Raw genomic sequence first — 15,369 nt, 5'->3', positions numbered from 1 at the left:
CCTGACAGGCGTGATGGAGGTCACTTGGTTCAGTTTGAAAATCCAGTTAATGTGACTTCTTTTCTCCACTGAGACATGCTAACTGGACATGAATCTAATGCTTGGAGTCCAACTTAAAATAAATCAAAGACGGCCTGTGCAGATCCTGCATCAGTTTTTTGTTTAAGTAAAGAAAAAAATAACTTTTTTTTCATTTAACAGATATATTGCCAATGAAACATGTCAGAAGTGTTAAAATGTGCTGTGCAGCCATCACATGTCTTCTGACTAAAAAAGGAAGGAAGAAAAAGTGACAATAGAAGCCTCGTGTAGAGATACAACCTCCACCCTGCAGCCGAGCCCGCCCTCCTCTCACTATCGGCTGATGCAATCCCATGGTTCCATTGCACTGCAGGGGATAATCCCCAGCCGTTTTGAATGGACACCATGAGCTCCGCCTCCTTCTAACCTTTTCCCTGTGTGGCCCTGGGAGCTGTCGCTACCTTAAGTTTCACCTGACAGCCGCAACCTTTCACCCACTGGAGGCTTGAAGGGACTGCCTGTGGCTCAGCTGCTCGCGGCGTCTTAGCTGGGATCTCCTGCCTCTTTCACACACACACTTATACACACAGTCTCTTAAATACACACACTGGCCTCATAGTACTTGACACACTTCAGTCAGCAGCCAAGAGTGGGAATCAGTCTGAGGAACAAGCTGGCAGACATGCAGCCTGCTAATGTTCATAATCCGTCTTTTTAACAGAGATGTTTTGTTTTTGTGTGGTAACAATAATAATTCTTCTGTTTTCTGGAATATGATTTATTATTTGGTAACACTTGGTTCACACAACAGTTTGCAGTTGCCTATAATTGGCATTTCAGTGGTGCGTCTGCTCAGTTATCATGGATGCTTCAGCTATTTTAAAGACCTATTCATTCATGCATATATGGATTTATGTACGGATGTATGGATATGAAACTTGGCCTACTTATGAGTCACTTTGTCCCTGATGACCTATTTGTCTTTCCGTTTTCAATCCCGCTGTGGCTGTAGTTGTGAGTAAAGGCTGGCCTCAGTCATGAGGGGCTCCTTCCCTTTAGAGACACACCACAGGATGTCGGTCAACTTAATTTACAGTCAGGTGGAGTGTATTTCAAATAACACCTGTCAATGCATGCTAGAGATGGGTATTGATAAGATTTTATTGATACCAATGCCATTATTGATCTGATTCTCTATTGATTTCCTTATTGATTCCACCTGTGGATCTTCTGTGCATGAAATGAGGCTTTACAGGTTTTGAACATTTTGTTGAGTTTATAAGTTGATATATTTAACACACTGCTTAGAAAGATGTTTTAACACAGGGGTGGCCAACCTGCAGCTCATAAGACACATGTGGCTCTTTGCCTTTCAGTAGGCAGCTCTTCAATCCATTCATAATCCATGTATATATATACATACTTCATGTTATGAGTAGTGGTGTGCTGATCAATCTAAAATATTGATATATTGAAGCCAACGTTGGAATCAGTATTGATCAATACTTGGGGGATGAGATTGATACTTAAGTTTCAGTTTCTCTTCTCTACATGTGCTCCTCTCAATTGCTTATGTACTCATATCTATCTATCTATCTATCTATCTATCTATCTATCTATCTATCTATCTATCTATCTATCTATCTATCTATCTATCTATCTATCTATCTATCTATCTATCTATCTATCTATCTATCTATCTATCTAAAAGGATTGGAAATAAATATATTTTTTCATTTTATGTCATTTCAAGACCACATGTATGATTTGACCCTGTTTTAACATGTTGGTGATGATGCTATCCTTGCACAAACTGCACTTTGCCTTGTTAGCATCCTTCTGGCAAAGTGATGCTTTTTGGTTACTTTAATCTGTCCACCATTGTCTTGAAAATTATGCTGTTGACTGACAAGCCAGATTGAAATGTGCCATGTTACGTGACTTAAATGTAAGATTCAGCTGCACTGACATTATACAAAGAATTCACAAGAGAATCGTTAAGCATCAAAGCTAACGATGTCAATAGATCAAACTATTTGTAATCGATTCTTAACAGGAACCAGTTTTCAATGTGCATCTCCAATTCATTCCCCTCCAAACTGTCATAAACCAGTTAGGTAATCCTCATGTGATGACCTCCTCATTTCAGCGAGTCTTGTGAGAGTCTCAGAATGAACTGTTAAGAGCAATTTACAGACAGATGTCTGGGGATTTCTACAACATATGAATACTCAGCTGTTTGAAAGTCTGCAGACATTATTTATGGATACCCATCACTGTGACTTGGTTTAAAATAAAGGATAACGACATGTGATATTGAACGTTGTGTATTAGCCAGTACTCCTTCCCGAGTAGACATACTGTGTCATGAAGACATGAAAAAAGTTTTGAAGCATCAGATCTTAACTTGTTAAGCGTTACTGCATTAATGACAAACTAAAGATGTAAGGAAATGATTGCTGTTTGTGTTACCATAGGGTGCAACCCACTATATCTGATTGTTCAAACCTTTGAGTTTCTTTTTAGTCACAAGTGACTCAAAATCTAGTGATATTTTCACATTCCTCACTTTGTCGCTCACTCAATATTGAACTTTACACGACTTTTTCTTATGATATTAATGAGCTTGTGTTTCCAAATCCAGATAAATCCAAAAGACTTATTTGTCCCTACTTTGTGTGCTTTTTTCCCAGATCCGCTCCTCAATCACCACTCTGCTATTCAGCGGACGCGAGTTCAGCTGGACTCGCCATATGCTTATTGCCGCCGCCATCCTGGCCTTCAACAACCTGTTGGTCATCTTTGTCCCCACTATTAGAGATATCTTTGGCTTCATTGGTGAGTCTTGTCTCTGTATACATATTGGACACGATTTGTGTGAGCTGTAGCATTTTTTTCTTGGGGTCCTTCTTGAGTGAGTTGCAGTCGTAGGCTGATTATCACCTTTGGTTCAGAGGTCATTTTATTAAGTAAAGACGTGCGAAGTACAAAAGCTTATAGAGTTGGTGTGAGTCAGCTGTGCAGTTGCATGAACTCTGTGTGACCACTAGATTACGTTCCTGCTGCAAACAGTGAAAGCACATACAAACACACACTTCTGACACATTTCCCTCAAGCTGGGTTTGTTTGTTTTTGTGTGTTTGGCAACACACAAATTCTCAAGGCACAATGAATTGAAATATCTTAACTAACAAAAGAAGTGAGGGGCTATTATCAATTCCATGAGACCCTTACATGAGGACAGATGTTGGATACTGCATCCACTAGAGGTCGCTCAAACAAACTGGTCTCAAATAGTCCTCTACTTCCTCTTTGCTGTCATGGTGGTCTTTAGTTCCTGTTTCATTTCTGCCCACATTGTACCTTTAGCTACCCAGTTTTGTGCATACTTACCTCCGCCAAGGAGGTGATGTTTTGGGGGGAGTTTGTCTGTTTGTTAACAACATAACTCAAAAAAGTAACAAACAGATCTTCATGAAATTTTCAGGAAATGTTCAATTTAAATTTTGGAGGTGATCCTGATCACTGTCTGGATCCAGGTTTTTTTTAAAGGATTCTTTTTAATTGTGAGATAGGGCCTTTTTCACCATATGTGCATATAACGCCACCATAAATGGTTGGATTGCTTTGCAAAACAACACAAGACAAGGTTACCATAATTTCCGACAGATGGAAAACTATGATTGATATTCTGGATACTAAGATCTGGAATATGAAATATGTACTAGGTCATCATATCGTACAAACCTGCAACTAACACCAAATTGTAGCAGACAGTCTGCTGAAAGGGAGTATAACATTAAAGTAGGACTAAAGTGTTGGTGTCAATCACATTATGCTGCAAATGTTTAAATATTAAATTTTCTACCATGTCTGAAAGCTACAACCCGTGTTTTCTATTGCAGGTTCGTCTGCAGCCACCATGCTCATCTTTATTCTCCCTGCTGCCTTTTACCTCCGGCTGGTAAAATCTTTGCCGCTCCGCTCCCCGCAGAAAATTGGGGTAAGTGTGTAGAGAAGCATTCATTCAACACTCACCATCAAAATCTTTCCCACTGTATCGTTTTCTCTGTCTCCTCCCAGGTGGGATAACTTTTTCAGAACGTGACCCATTACAAATTTCATCACTCCCCCCACCGTGCATCATCACACATCCAGCTACATTTAATCCCCCCACTCTCTCTTGGTTTGTGTCTTTCTCTACAGGCGACTGTTTTTCTGGTCGTGGGGATCGTCTTCATGATTGGCAGCTTGTCACTCATCGTCCTCGACTGGATCCACAACCCTCCAGGCTCTGGCGGGGAACACTAAGCCCTCTCTGCTCCTGTCAGATGCTGGGGTGCAGCTAACCCTCTTCAGCCACCACCTTGCTACGTCTCTTCAGTTATTTCTCAGTTGGTCAGACATCTGGGAACACTCTCTACCAGTGGTTCCTTTCATCAAACCATCAAACCACATCAGTGATCATAAGACATCAGAACATGGACATAATGGGCTGCACAGGGTTGACATGTCTTCATTTTTTCCTCAGAGTGGGAGATTTTTTTCCCCGGTTTTAAATTTTTTTGTTGTAAAGTTTTGGATGTGATGCAGCTGCAACAAGATTTTCAAAACCTGGAGATGAGAGGAAACAGTCTCTGGTTTAAGACAACCTCAGAAATCAGCATCATAATCATTACCCTTCCCAGAAATGAAGAGACAGAACAAACACAAACTATGCAGCCCGAGGCAGATCTGTGAGCTGCCGTGAGCAGGGCTGAAAAGACAATGTAAGTCCCTCAGTCCTCTGCGCACTTGAAGGAGACATTTGGGGATGGAGTGTATCACCCTCCATAAAACAAGGAGCACTTCTAGCGTTATGTTTCATTTTGTGTGTGTCGAACCAACACGCACGAACACAAAGACACATCGTAAAACACACACTTACACCAGCATTTTGCAAGCTGCTATTCTAAACAAATTCCTAAAAAATGATCTCAAAACAGGGTTAATCAGCGAAACAATTCAGTCATGTGGGATTTTAATGGAGGAAAGTTTGGTTTATTTGCTTCTCTGCTTCACATTAACAAGCGGGAGCTTTGCCAAAGTCTGCATGTGCATAAATTTTAAGGGGATTTGGTTAAGAGGGCTTCCTTCCTGGCTGTTTGTTCATTCTGACTGTGTACACAAAACACAGGCATGTTTCAGTTCTTCCTTTACAGAGGGCCTGAAACATACAAGGTATAAATGTATATAGAGCAGTGTGTCTAAGTAAAAGAAAATGTTGTACATAATATCCTACTAGGCCTTGAACAGACCTTCAGGTTGTATGAAGATACATTTCCCACACCTTGAATAATTTAATAGCGACCTAATAGAGGGCTAGAGTGCTGTCAGAGGTGGCTGTTCAATGCTACATTGCATTATGTTTTTAGAAAGTGCCATTTTATTTGCATTATCACTGAGACAGAAGCCCCTCCCCTCTCAAATTTAAGTTAAACTAATGTAATTATAAAACACATATTTTGATGCTAACTCCTGGAAAACTAAGCTGAACATTGTACATTTTAACCGTGATGAAGTTTAAACTATGTCTCGTGCTTGGACCTCCATGCTGGCTGGTTAGTTCAACTTTGGAGCCATTTAGCCCAGCTTCTTTCACTTTTAATTTAAATGCTACACTAGCTAACAGTTTTTAGACTAACTTTATTAGACCTCATCTGCAAACATGACTGGTATTAATTTTTAATCTCAGCAACGTACATTCAAAGCTGTCCTCAAAAGAATAAACTGTTAGAGTATTCCTTTAAATTGTTAAAAAGTTGTAAGGATTTAAACGAATAACACAAGAAATAGGGTCTAGCTTCGGCAATAATGTCTCTGGCCCGGTTCACACGACAACGTTTCATCTGAAAATGCTAAAACGCTTTAAAAACGCTGTGAAAAAAAAAAATCTGCATTTACACGGAAACGCTGAGGGACTGAAAACGCTGTTGTAAGCATGCCAGGCCTGAAGATGGTGCTATAACTGTCTTGTCCAGTGGCAGCTTTTGGGAGATCCTCACCGAAGTAGAGTTGAGCCAGTCATGTGGTGTATTGAGAAATACTAAGTTAAAAAGTGGAGCAAAATATGCACATTTTGTTGAAAGACAGTCAGCAGATTGAGCAGCGCAACACGGTAGTTCATGGCGATCGTAACAATCGTACAGCAATCATACTGTTGACCTGTTGTGTGTGCGCACGCGCGTGGCGGAGTGTGACGTCAGTGTTTCCACTGAAAACTTCGGCTTACTGTTTCACGACAACGGTGTCAGGAGCGTTTCAGAAAAATCCCACTCTGGATGCCGTTTTCTAAAGTTTGCGCTTTGGGTCGGCTGAAACGCCGTTTCCGTGTAACCGTGGGGCTGAAACGCAACAAAACTTTTGCGTTTCACCATAAAACCGTTGTTGTGTAAATGGCCCCTCTATTTGAATGCAGATGATTTGAGCTATTTTAATGTGCTAGCTGTAACCTGTTCTCAGAAAGTTTAGTTGACGATGTTTTGGATGTAAAACCCTAGACCTGTAGAAAGAATTTTAAGAGAATGCTCTTAGCCCGTCTGTACAGATAATCATCAGGTGGTTAAATCACTTTTTTTCACTCAGCTAATCATCACATGGACCTTTAACACAGTTGTCCTTATGGATTGTGCCTTTTTAGATCAGCATTATCATAATTGGCTTGTTCTCCTGGTGCCTTTGGTCAAATCATCAACATCTAAACCTCATGTCACCTCTCAGATGCCGTTACGTGTCCCAGACACATCCAGCCAAAGTGGACAACATTAATAGATCCTTGTTGGATCTCAGTACATGAAACAAATAGATATTTCAAATGAAATAGTGTATTATTTGCATGTTTTTGGATTACAAACATGGTCTTTTTGGACATTTGTATATGCTTTGTAAATAATCTTTGTGTTATGGTACACTGACACCTATTGTCTGTGAGTGGGTTGTTTGGGGGATTCTGCTTTACAAATCTTCGGCAATCCAGCGTTTGTTATAGTATATATATAAATATATTAGGTGTATTTTTTTGCTGTATGACAGTTGTTTTTCTTTACTCAATGCTTGTATATTTGTAGAAATTGTGATCTCTATCATTTTTCCTGTATTTTAGTGTTATCTTGTCATATTAGGTTGAATGAATCAACGGCACACTTCATTGCAGGGTTTTCTTAAAAGTCTGAGCAGCAAGGCAAATGTCTCATTAGCTTATCAGTACATGGTGGCAAATACTGGGTTGAAATCAAAACCATAAGTAAGCTGTATTGGTTTGAATGTATCTTCTAAAAAAAGATCTGTAACTAATTAAGAACAAGATCATCCGAAATATTTCATGACCACACTACAGGAAGGTTTCAGGACAGACCTTCATAAGAATCTGTGTTTAACGTGGTTTTCCTGCTGCATATTGCATGGTTATTCACTTGTGCTAGCATGTAGCAGTGCACCTGTGCTAACGTGTAGCTCCATACCTCTATATTCAGATTACAACATGCTCAAGATCCTTCAGTGTTCACCAGGTCTGAAGCTGTACAAGGACAATCATACACCGTTGTAGTTCATACCTTACTGTGGCTCATAATGTATATTACTGCTGTCAGAGAGGAACCTTTTTAAGCCAGTTATGGTGAGGTTTCACTTACATGGCGTTACTTGAACTGAAGTTTTCCACGGTATGACAGAGCTTCATGAGAAGGGTCTCTTTAGTACTCACTATGAATGTTTTAAAACTGATTGTTTTCAGTCTGGCTTACTTTACTAACATTTCTTCACAAATGTTTTGACTCTCACCTACTCAGCCTCCGAAAACCAAACATACTCTACCTTTAGTTTCTCAGGTATTCAACGTGTATGGATCTCTCTTCTCACTTTTGGTTCACATATCTTCACATTTTGCATGATTGAGCCTATCTGTACAGTGCTGTTGTACATTGTGCTGGCCAGGAGTAGAAGTCATCGTGTGGTTTTGTAAACACAGATGTTGCCAGCTGGTTTTTAACAGTATTTTTAAAAGGAAACGTGCAGAAACCACCTGCCTTATTTTTCTAAGGAGCCTCAGCTGTGGAGAAACACTTGCTCAATGTTACCGCTGTTCAGTGTCTCTGCTTCCTGTGGATCAGGCTGAACATTACAGATTTGTAATTGTACCCAAACGAAGGGGATTTTTTTGTATGTATCAGTGATGCTGTTTCATTATGATGAACAATAAATGTGAATTAAAAACTCTGTTTGTACTTCTGTGTGTGTGACTTTGAAGTCTGATATGGTATTAAAAACCTGAGCTTGATAATGATAGGGTTTGCATTTTAGAGTCTTAGAAAAGTAAAAGCACCCTGCAGGCACTATTAAAAAAATTCCCATTATGAATGAAAACATGTGTGCCTGTGTGTGTGTGTGAATCTACAAACACTGCACAAAAATCCCTCCTTAGTCAGACCAAGGCTTACATAACCTGTCTCCGTCTCAGCTGGCATCACAGGATGTAACAAGTAAAACCATTTTTCTGGAGTAATGATCGGATGATATTAGACCTCTGGTAATAAAACAGATCCTCCTGTTCCTCTCCAGCTAACAGCTACCGATGACATGTAACACCAGCTTGTAATTTTCACAGTCAATCAAAGACAGGCGGGGGAAGAGGGTTAGGTAACCTTTCTGGTTGGTAACCTTGACTCCAAGATAAAACTGGGCAAAACAGATGAAAGACCAAGAAAAACACACAGTGGGGAAGTTGAGTCAGCTGCAGAAAACAACCATAATGGAAAGGATCCGCCAAAATTAGCTCTCCGAATCAGGTGTTACCTTCACCAAGGAGGTTATGTTTTTGGGAGTTTGTCTGTTTGTCTGTGAACAACATAACTCAAAAAGTAACATATGGATCTTGATGAAATTTTCAAGAAATGTTCAAAATAGTGTATGAAAGAAGTGATTAAGTTTTGGAGATGATTTGATTCACCGTCTGGATCCAGGATTTTTTTAAGGTATTCTTTATCATTGTGAGATAGGTCTGTTTTTACCATATGTGTATAACTCCATGATAAATGGTCGGATTGCTTTGAAAAACAATACAAGACAAGGGCTGTTTTCGAATTCGCCTACTACATACTACTTTCATAAGGAGTATGTAGTATGACTGTTCAGTTGGTTTAATTTTGTAGTGTGCTACGCTGGTCTTCAGTTCGAAGAAAACGGAAGTTGGCTACAGCTGACTTTTTTTTCCCAAAAAAACGTTATTGAAAATGTACAAAATAAACAAACCACGAGTAACTTATCTGCAAATATATTGCCAAACAGAGCATTTTATATTAACTTTCAGTGGTGGAGATGATAAGGATTTAAAGATAAAAAAGAAATGGCTCTTACATTTTTATCCCTCTGCTACTCCGGTTGTTGTTGCTCCACTCTCTGACATTTTCACTTCTGATATGGGACCAGGCGCGTTGCATTGTGGGTAACAGTAGGCGAAGCAGACTGGTCCGATGCATACTGTGGATTTTTCCCGATTCAGTACGTCATCCGGGTGTTTTTCTCATACTACAACTCTGACATTTGTTCGCATACTGCATACTGCATACTGCATTTTGGACGAATCAGTAGGCACTGCTAGTATAGTATGCAAATTCGAAAACAGCCAAGGTCACCATAGTTTCTGACAGATGCTTAAGTATGATCCAGATCCTGGTAATATTCTGGATACTAAGATCTGAAATATGAAATATGTACTAGGTCATCATACTTTTCAACACTGTCAGGTAACAAGTCATCGTACAAACCTGCAAATAACACCAAATTGTAGCAGACAGTCTGCTGAATGGGAGTATAACATTAAAGTAGGACTAAAGTGTTGGTGACAATCACAATATGCTTGGCAGAGGTCTGTGCTCTCTGAGTTCTTTTCTAGTTGGTGATATAGAACAGTCAAAAAACTGAAAATCGCATATATGGATATTACTTCTCCCAATATTCCATCACAATACTTGAGGTCTGTTTTGATTATATGCACTGGAACTGTGTGGGCAAAAGAAAACTGACATTTGTTGTTTTTTTTCACTGTCATTTTTGCTTTTGATGTATATTGATCTATAGGAAAGCTGCAAAAGTTACATGGTGAGAAGGTCGAGGTCAGGAGTGGAACTAGCAACCACTGCAAAAAGGACCTCAACCTGTGTTCCATCATTACACAGAGAAGACATTAAAGGCTGGAGGAAAGAGTCAAGACACAAAGAGACGTGTTGTGGTCAGTTTGCTAATGGTTCAAAACCGGGACACCTATCAAGTCCTCCGACTCTCAGGGGCCAAAAAACCTTTTAGAGTATTTTGAGAAATGACGTGGTGAGCCTTAATGTAATGGCTTCTCATGGGATCTTTTCTCTGCCTCTTTCTTCCCTGGCTCAGATTTATTTATATAATGTGTTTTTAAATGGCTACAACCAAAACTGCACACAGAATAATGAGAACTTCTATTCCAAAGTGTTGTCACAGAATCTCTTTATTCTCTCTCAGGTAATTTGGGGGTAATACGAGTTACCAGAGGTCTGAAATGAGCAAAGACTAAGCTTTAGTCCTAAGTGAAGGTTGAAATACTTTACTCATGGACTTCTTTTGGTAGGCTTTTACATAATAAGTCAGCTGAAATTAGATTAAAAACTCAAACCAGGGAACTGCCAAAAGTTTTTAGGAAGTACAGAGGTAATGTTTGATATATGTTTTGTAATGTCTCAAACTAGGTCATATGTGTTTTGGGTGCCAGCTTGAGCCAAACTGGCATCCAGATAAAATATTGACATAGGGCTCAAAGCACCAGATCTGTTCTTGGAACATTCATTGTTCCATAAAAAATAAATTTGTGTTTGACGTCTGCAAAGTACATTCATTGTCTAATGATGTAGCATGTTACTTTTAGCTTGTATGATTATTAATGGTTGACTTTTAGCTTCGCAATAGGCAGAAAAACTTACACCCATCACCACAGCTTGTATGAAATATGGACTTAGTCTCTTTTTATGTTGTTGTTGTTTGTTTTATTTATTTATTTATTTATTTATTTATTGATTGATTGATTTTGGTTTTCTTTTCTTTTCTTTTCTTTTGAAGTCCCTACCTGAGTGTAGGAATACATTTATAAAAGCCATCCAAAATGTTTTGTGAACAAGGCTGGAGACATATCTAACTTTAGAGTACAAAGTCTGCCTTTTAACTTAGAAGTTAATCCTCCAAACCCTAAGGTCCCCCAGACTGGGGGACTCTGAGGTCGCTCTGGAACAAAAGGCGTTAAACAAAGCACTTGTCAGGTATAAATATAGCCATATTGCACATCGGATTAAACAGAAGAAACACTGCTATAAATGTAGTCAAAACCCTTTCTCTTCGTCTGTGTAATACTTGAGTTAAAACTCTGAGCCAGTGACATGAATACCAATACTGACACCTCTGAACAAATTTCACAAGTGTTCCGTTTTTGATGACACCTGAATGATTCACCTTGCAGATGCAGAGGTAGACTCTTTTTTCTGGTTTTATTTTTGAACACCCGTGGTAACAGAATGCTGATAGTGCAAAAAACATGTGTTGTGCAACAAAGGTTAGATACTGATGTTTGTATGGCTGAGGCTGCAGGTAAAACTGTGTTCCTGATGGTTGTGTGTTTGCACGGGTGAAGGGCATGGAGAAAGAGACGATACCAGGATGCAGGTCACATTCCACCGCGCTGTTAGTTGTAAATCTTGTTACACAACACAACCCTCCATCTCTGACCTCAGGAAGATAACCAGCTCCATCAGCTTTGTTAACCTCAATGTGCCATCAGCACTGTCTTCTGTGCCCAGGACAAGAGTATCATATTTTAGCCCAGTGTTTTTTTGGTCATTAAAGAAGGGTGTTCTGCTGTCCCGTGTTTTAAACATTGGAATAAAGTAACATTACTGAATGTTGATAAACGTGCAGATTTGCCTATTTGGTCTTCACAAGAACTGCTGAAATCATGAGGTGTGGGGTTGCCCTGATTCATGATATGTTAGAGGCCAGGCCTCAAACACCAAGGTTGGTCTGTAGCCTTGCCCCTGACAGGTCTCCAAAGGGCTGGCCAATCAGAGGGAAGGGGGTTTGTGGAGTGGGGAGCCTTAAAGAGACAGCAGCTTAAACAAAGTGGTACAGACAGGCTGTAATAAAGGTTTTATAGAGCACCACCGTAAGAAAACTGGGTATTTTTATTTATTTACTTATTTATATGAGCTGTGAATTGTCTAAAGCTACTACTGGGGCACCAGTGAGATAATATAAAGCCAAAAATAAAAAGGTGAAATACCCCCTCTTTAACCTCAAACCAGATGTCAAAGTATTCCACTTAAGTGTGACTCACTGTGAATAAACCAGCGATATAACCAGAACATAACGAGAGCAGCTATTAAATTAATCCCTGTAAAAGAACAATGGGCCATGTCACAGTTAAATAACCAGGAAAGCAGCTTCATTGCCCCTGAATGTTCAAAATTAAAGCTTTTAAGCTGCAGAACCAGGAAACATCAACATAATGTAATCACCACAAACAATGATTCAAAACTCATCACATTCCTTGGAAAAGTATCCCAAAAGACCTGATCATTATTTTTAGTTTAACCATATGAAAACCTGTTGGTTTGCCCTTTATCTTTCCAGCTCTCCTTCTGCTTCAGTTATTCATGATCCCCAAACTTCTACTTTTTTCTCCTCTACCTACATGCTCTTTCCCCTACCTCACCCTTCATCAAATTCCCTCCCCCCTCCTCCTCCTTCTTTGTGCGGTTTCCTTTCCTCCATCATCGTTTTCATGAGGATTAACTGTACTGTCCTGTACAGTGGAGTAATTCCAGGAACATGGTCAGTGTTAATAACCAAGTATCTGTGTGGGAAAAAGCCTCAGCAGCAGCACTCTGAAGGCAGAGTCAGTCATGTGTTACAAAGTGAAATTCTTTAAAAGAGCTTTTTTAAAGAAAAAAAAAGGGGCTTACCTCACTGAAAGGTCAAGCTGATAAAAAGGTAAGAAAAGATATACACACTTTATCCCTTACTGAGAAAAAAACGTGCACAGCTTCAATTTTACTCCACAAAGATAAGAGGTATACATCTCTGTATCTACTCCTGAGCATATTTTTCAAAATGTCAAATTATTGAGACAAATACTATCCATTGTATTCTGTTGCTCAGGACACTAACATTTCTGACACAACTCTCGAGAAATTTCCAGGCTCCTCACTCTCAGTTTCAATTATTGCAAAATGTGGATTTAAATGTAGAGGGTGTAGCCAAAAGTGCTACCACAGGTCATTCCTCCCATCTGAAGTCAGACTGTTGAACACCTTCACTCATAAATAAGCAGGAAGTAATAACATGAATGTTGTTGCAACTGTATTTCAATAGGGCTACCTCCACTCTGCAGCATTTATTTCATAGTACCTACTATACGTGTTTAAGCATCCACAAGCAATTTTCACTGTGCAGTAATTTGTCTATGCATTTGTAGTTGTGGTATACATATAGTGTATGTATGTGCCTTATTTTAAACTTATAATAATAATAATAATAATAATGATAATAATAATAATAATAATAATAATAATAAAATTATAATTAAAATAATAACAACAATAATAATAATAATAATAATAATAATAATAATAGTAATAATAATAATAATAATAATAATAATAATAATAATAATAATAATAATAATAATAATAATACATTATTATTATTATTATTAATTTTATTATTATTATTATTATTATTATTATTATTATTATTATTATTATTATTATTACTATTATTTTACCTTTATTACTGTTCTGTCCTGTTTTAACTTTGGATGAACACTGCCGTATTTTCAGGTCTTGTAGAAAAAAACACTTAGACTTTTCAACCATTTAAGACTTTATATCTAATTGCAAATCAGTCAAAACATTTGTAGATTTGTGCACACATTTGCAAATCAGTTTTCTCATTTGTAAATCTTTTACATATTTGTAGATCTCTTAACACATTTGCAAATCAGTTTACACATTGCTGCAAAATAAAACAATTTGCCCCAATGCATGATCAAAAAAAAGTGTATGTTATTTCATCTCATCTTAAACAATGGACATGTGAAGTTGGTCATTTAAGTGCAACATCAGGCTGCACATTTTTATTTCTTTATAGTAGAAGCGCATGTCAAAAAGCACCTTAACTGTTAAAATGATAAACCGAAACAATCTGACGTTTTGATGATTTGATTTCTGTGTGATATATTTGATCAGCCAGACTCATTTATCTAATTGAACTATTTGTGATTGCTTTTATTTATTTATTTTTTGGTGCAAGATTTGTTGTTCTCTGTGTGTACTGCCAACTGCCTATCTTAATCCATGGGAATGCAGCATCTGTACAAATACAGCTGCATGCACTTAAAACAAAAATTTCACACAAACAATGATATAACATGCTATTTCAAGGAGACAACTAAAACAAAACACAATGCAAAGGCATTAAAAGGTGCCCTTGAAGCCATTATCCACCACTGTATGTATAAGCTCAGGTGTAGGACTCCCCTGTTGGTGTGTGTGTGTTCAGAAATTGAATCAGTGTTACATAACAGCTGAGTACAGTCAGAAACAGTCTGCTCTCTCTTAACGGCAGCTTCAGCTAAATGCTCATAGATGTCATCTTCACCAGACATCTTTGCTTCATATCATGGAGTGGACAGGATTCATATCAAAGGGAAATGAGAGAACATGTGTGTGTGTGTGTGTGTGTGTGTGTGTGTGTGTGTGTGTGTGTGTGTGTGTGTGTGTGTGTGTGTGTGTGTGTGTGTGTGTGTGTGTGTGTGTGTGTGAGTTTGGACTGGGGTTGTGTCCTTTGGATGTGTCAGGTTCTGCGTTACATAACCTCAGGCAGCTGCTGGTTGGAGCTTCTTGCTCCTCTGAGTGCAGCAGCTCGCATACATTAACCCAGCAAAAGCGTCACATGTGAGACGTCACACTCATGCACCGTCACCAACTCAGACACACCCATACACAACCAAACACACACATCCAGGGAGCAGCGACGAAGGGCACAGAATGTTGTAACAGTAAACACAGGTTTCAATGTTCCCATAAGAACAGGGTGTGTGTGTGATGTTATGATCATGTGACCTCCTGCATCCTATCAGCTTTTAGGACAGACAAACACAACCTCACCACTGCTCCGCTCAGCTGAATATCACTCAGCACAGTCCCTGTCAGGTACACAGGGTGGAGGATACAAACAGTGGAAAATGTACACAGTGACCTTCAGATGACAGTCATCATCAATTACAGAGCAGTAATG

General features: G+C 38.8%; 1 protein-coding gene across 2 annotated transcripts in view; it reads left to right on the top strand.

The window, feature by feature from the left end:
- slc38a4 (solute carrier family 38 member 4) overlaps positions 1-8,222 on the top strand; it is a 46,375-nt gene extending 38,153 nt beyond the window's left edge. For both annotated transcript variants that reach the window (XM_074698206.1, XM_074698205.1), the window contains exons 14-16: positions 2,715-2,859; positions 3,927-4,024; positions 4,228-8,222. In XM_074698206.1, coding sequence (XP_074554307.1) covers positions 2,715-2,859; positions 3,927-4,024; positions 4,228-4,332 — 348 coding nt within the window. In that variant the 3' untranslated portion in view covers positions 4,333-8,222. The remainder of the gene's footprint in view (positions 1-2,714; positions 2,860-3,926; positions 4,025-4,227) is intronic.
- The last annotated feature ends 7,147 nt before the right edge of the window (positions 8,223-15,369 follow it).

The sequence above is a fragment of the Halichoeres trimaculatus genome, unplaced genomic scaffold (assembly GCF_033239565.1).
Source record: "Halichoeres trimaculatus isolate MK-OKI-2021-1 unplaced genomic scaffold, fHalTri1.1 fHalTri1_scaffold_21, whole genome shotgun sequence".
Lineage (NCBI taxonomy): Eukaryota > Metazoa > Chordata > Actinopteri > Labriformes > Labridae > Halichoeres > Halichoeres trimaculatus.
Note: the sequence above shows the minus strand (reverse complement) of the source record. Positions and strands in the feature narration are given on the sequence as shown.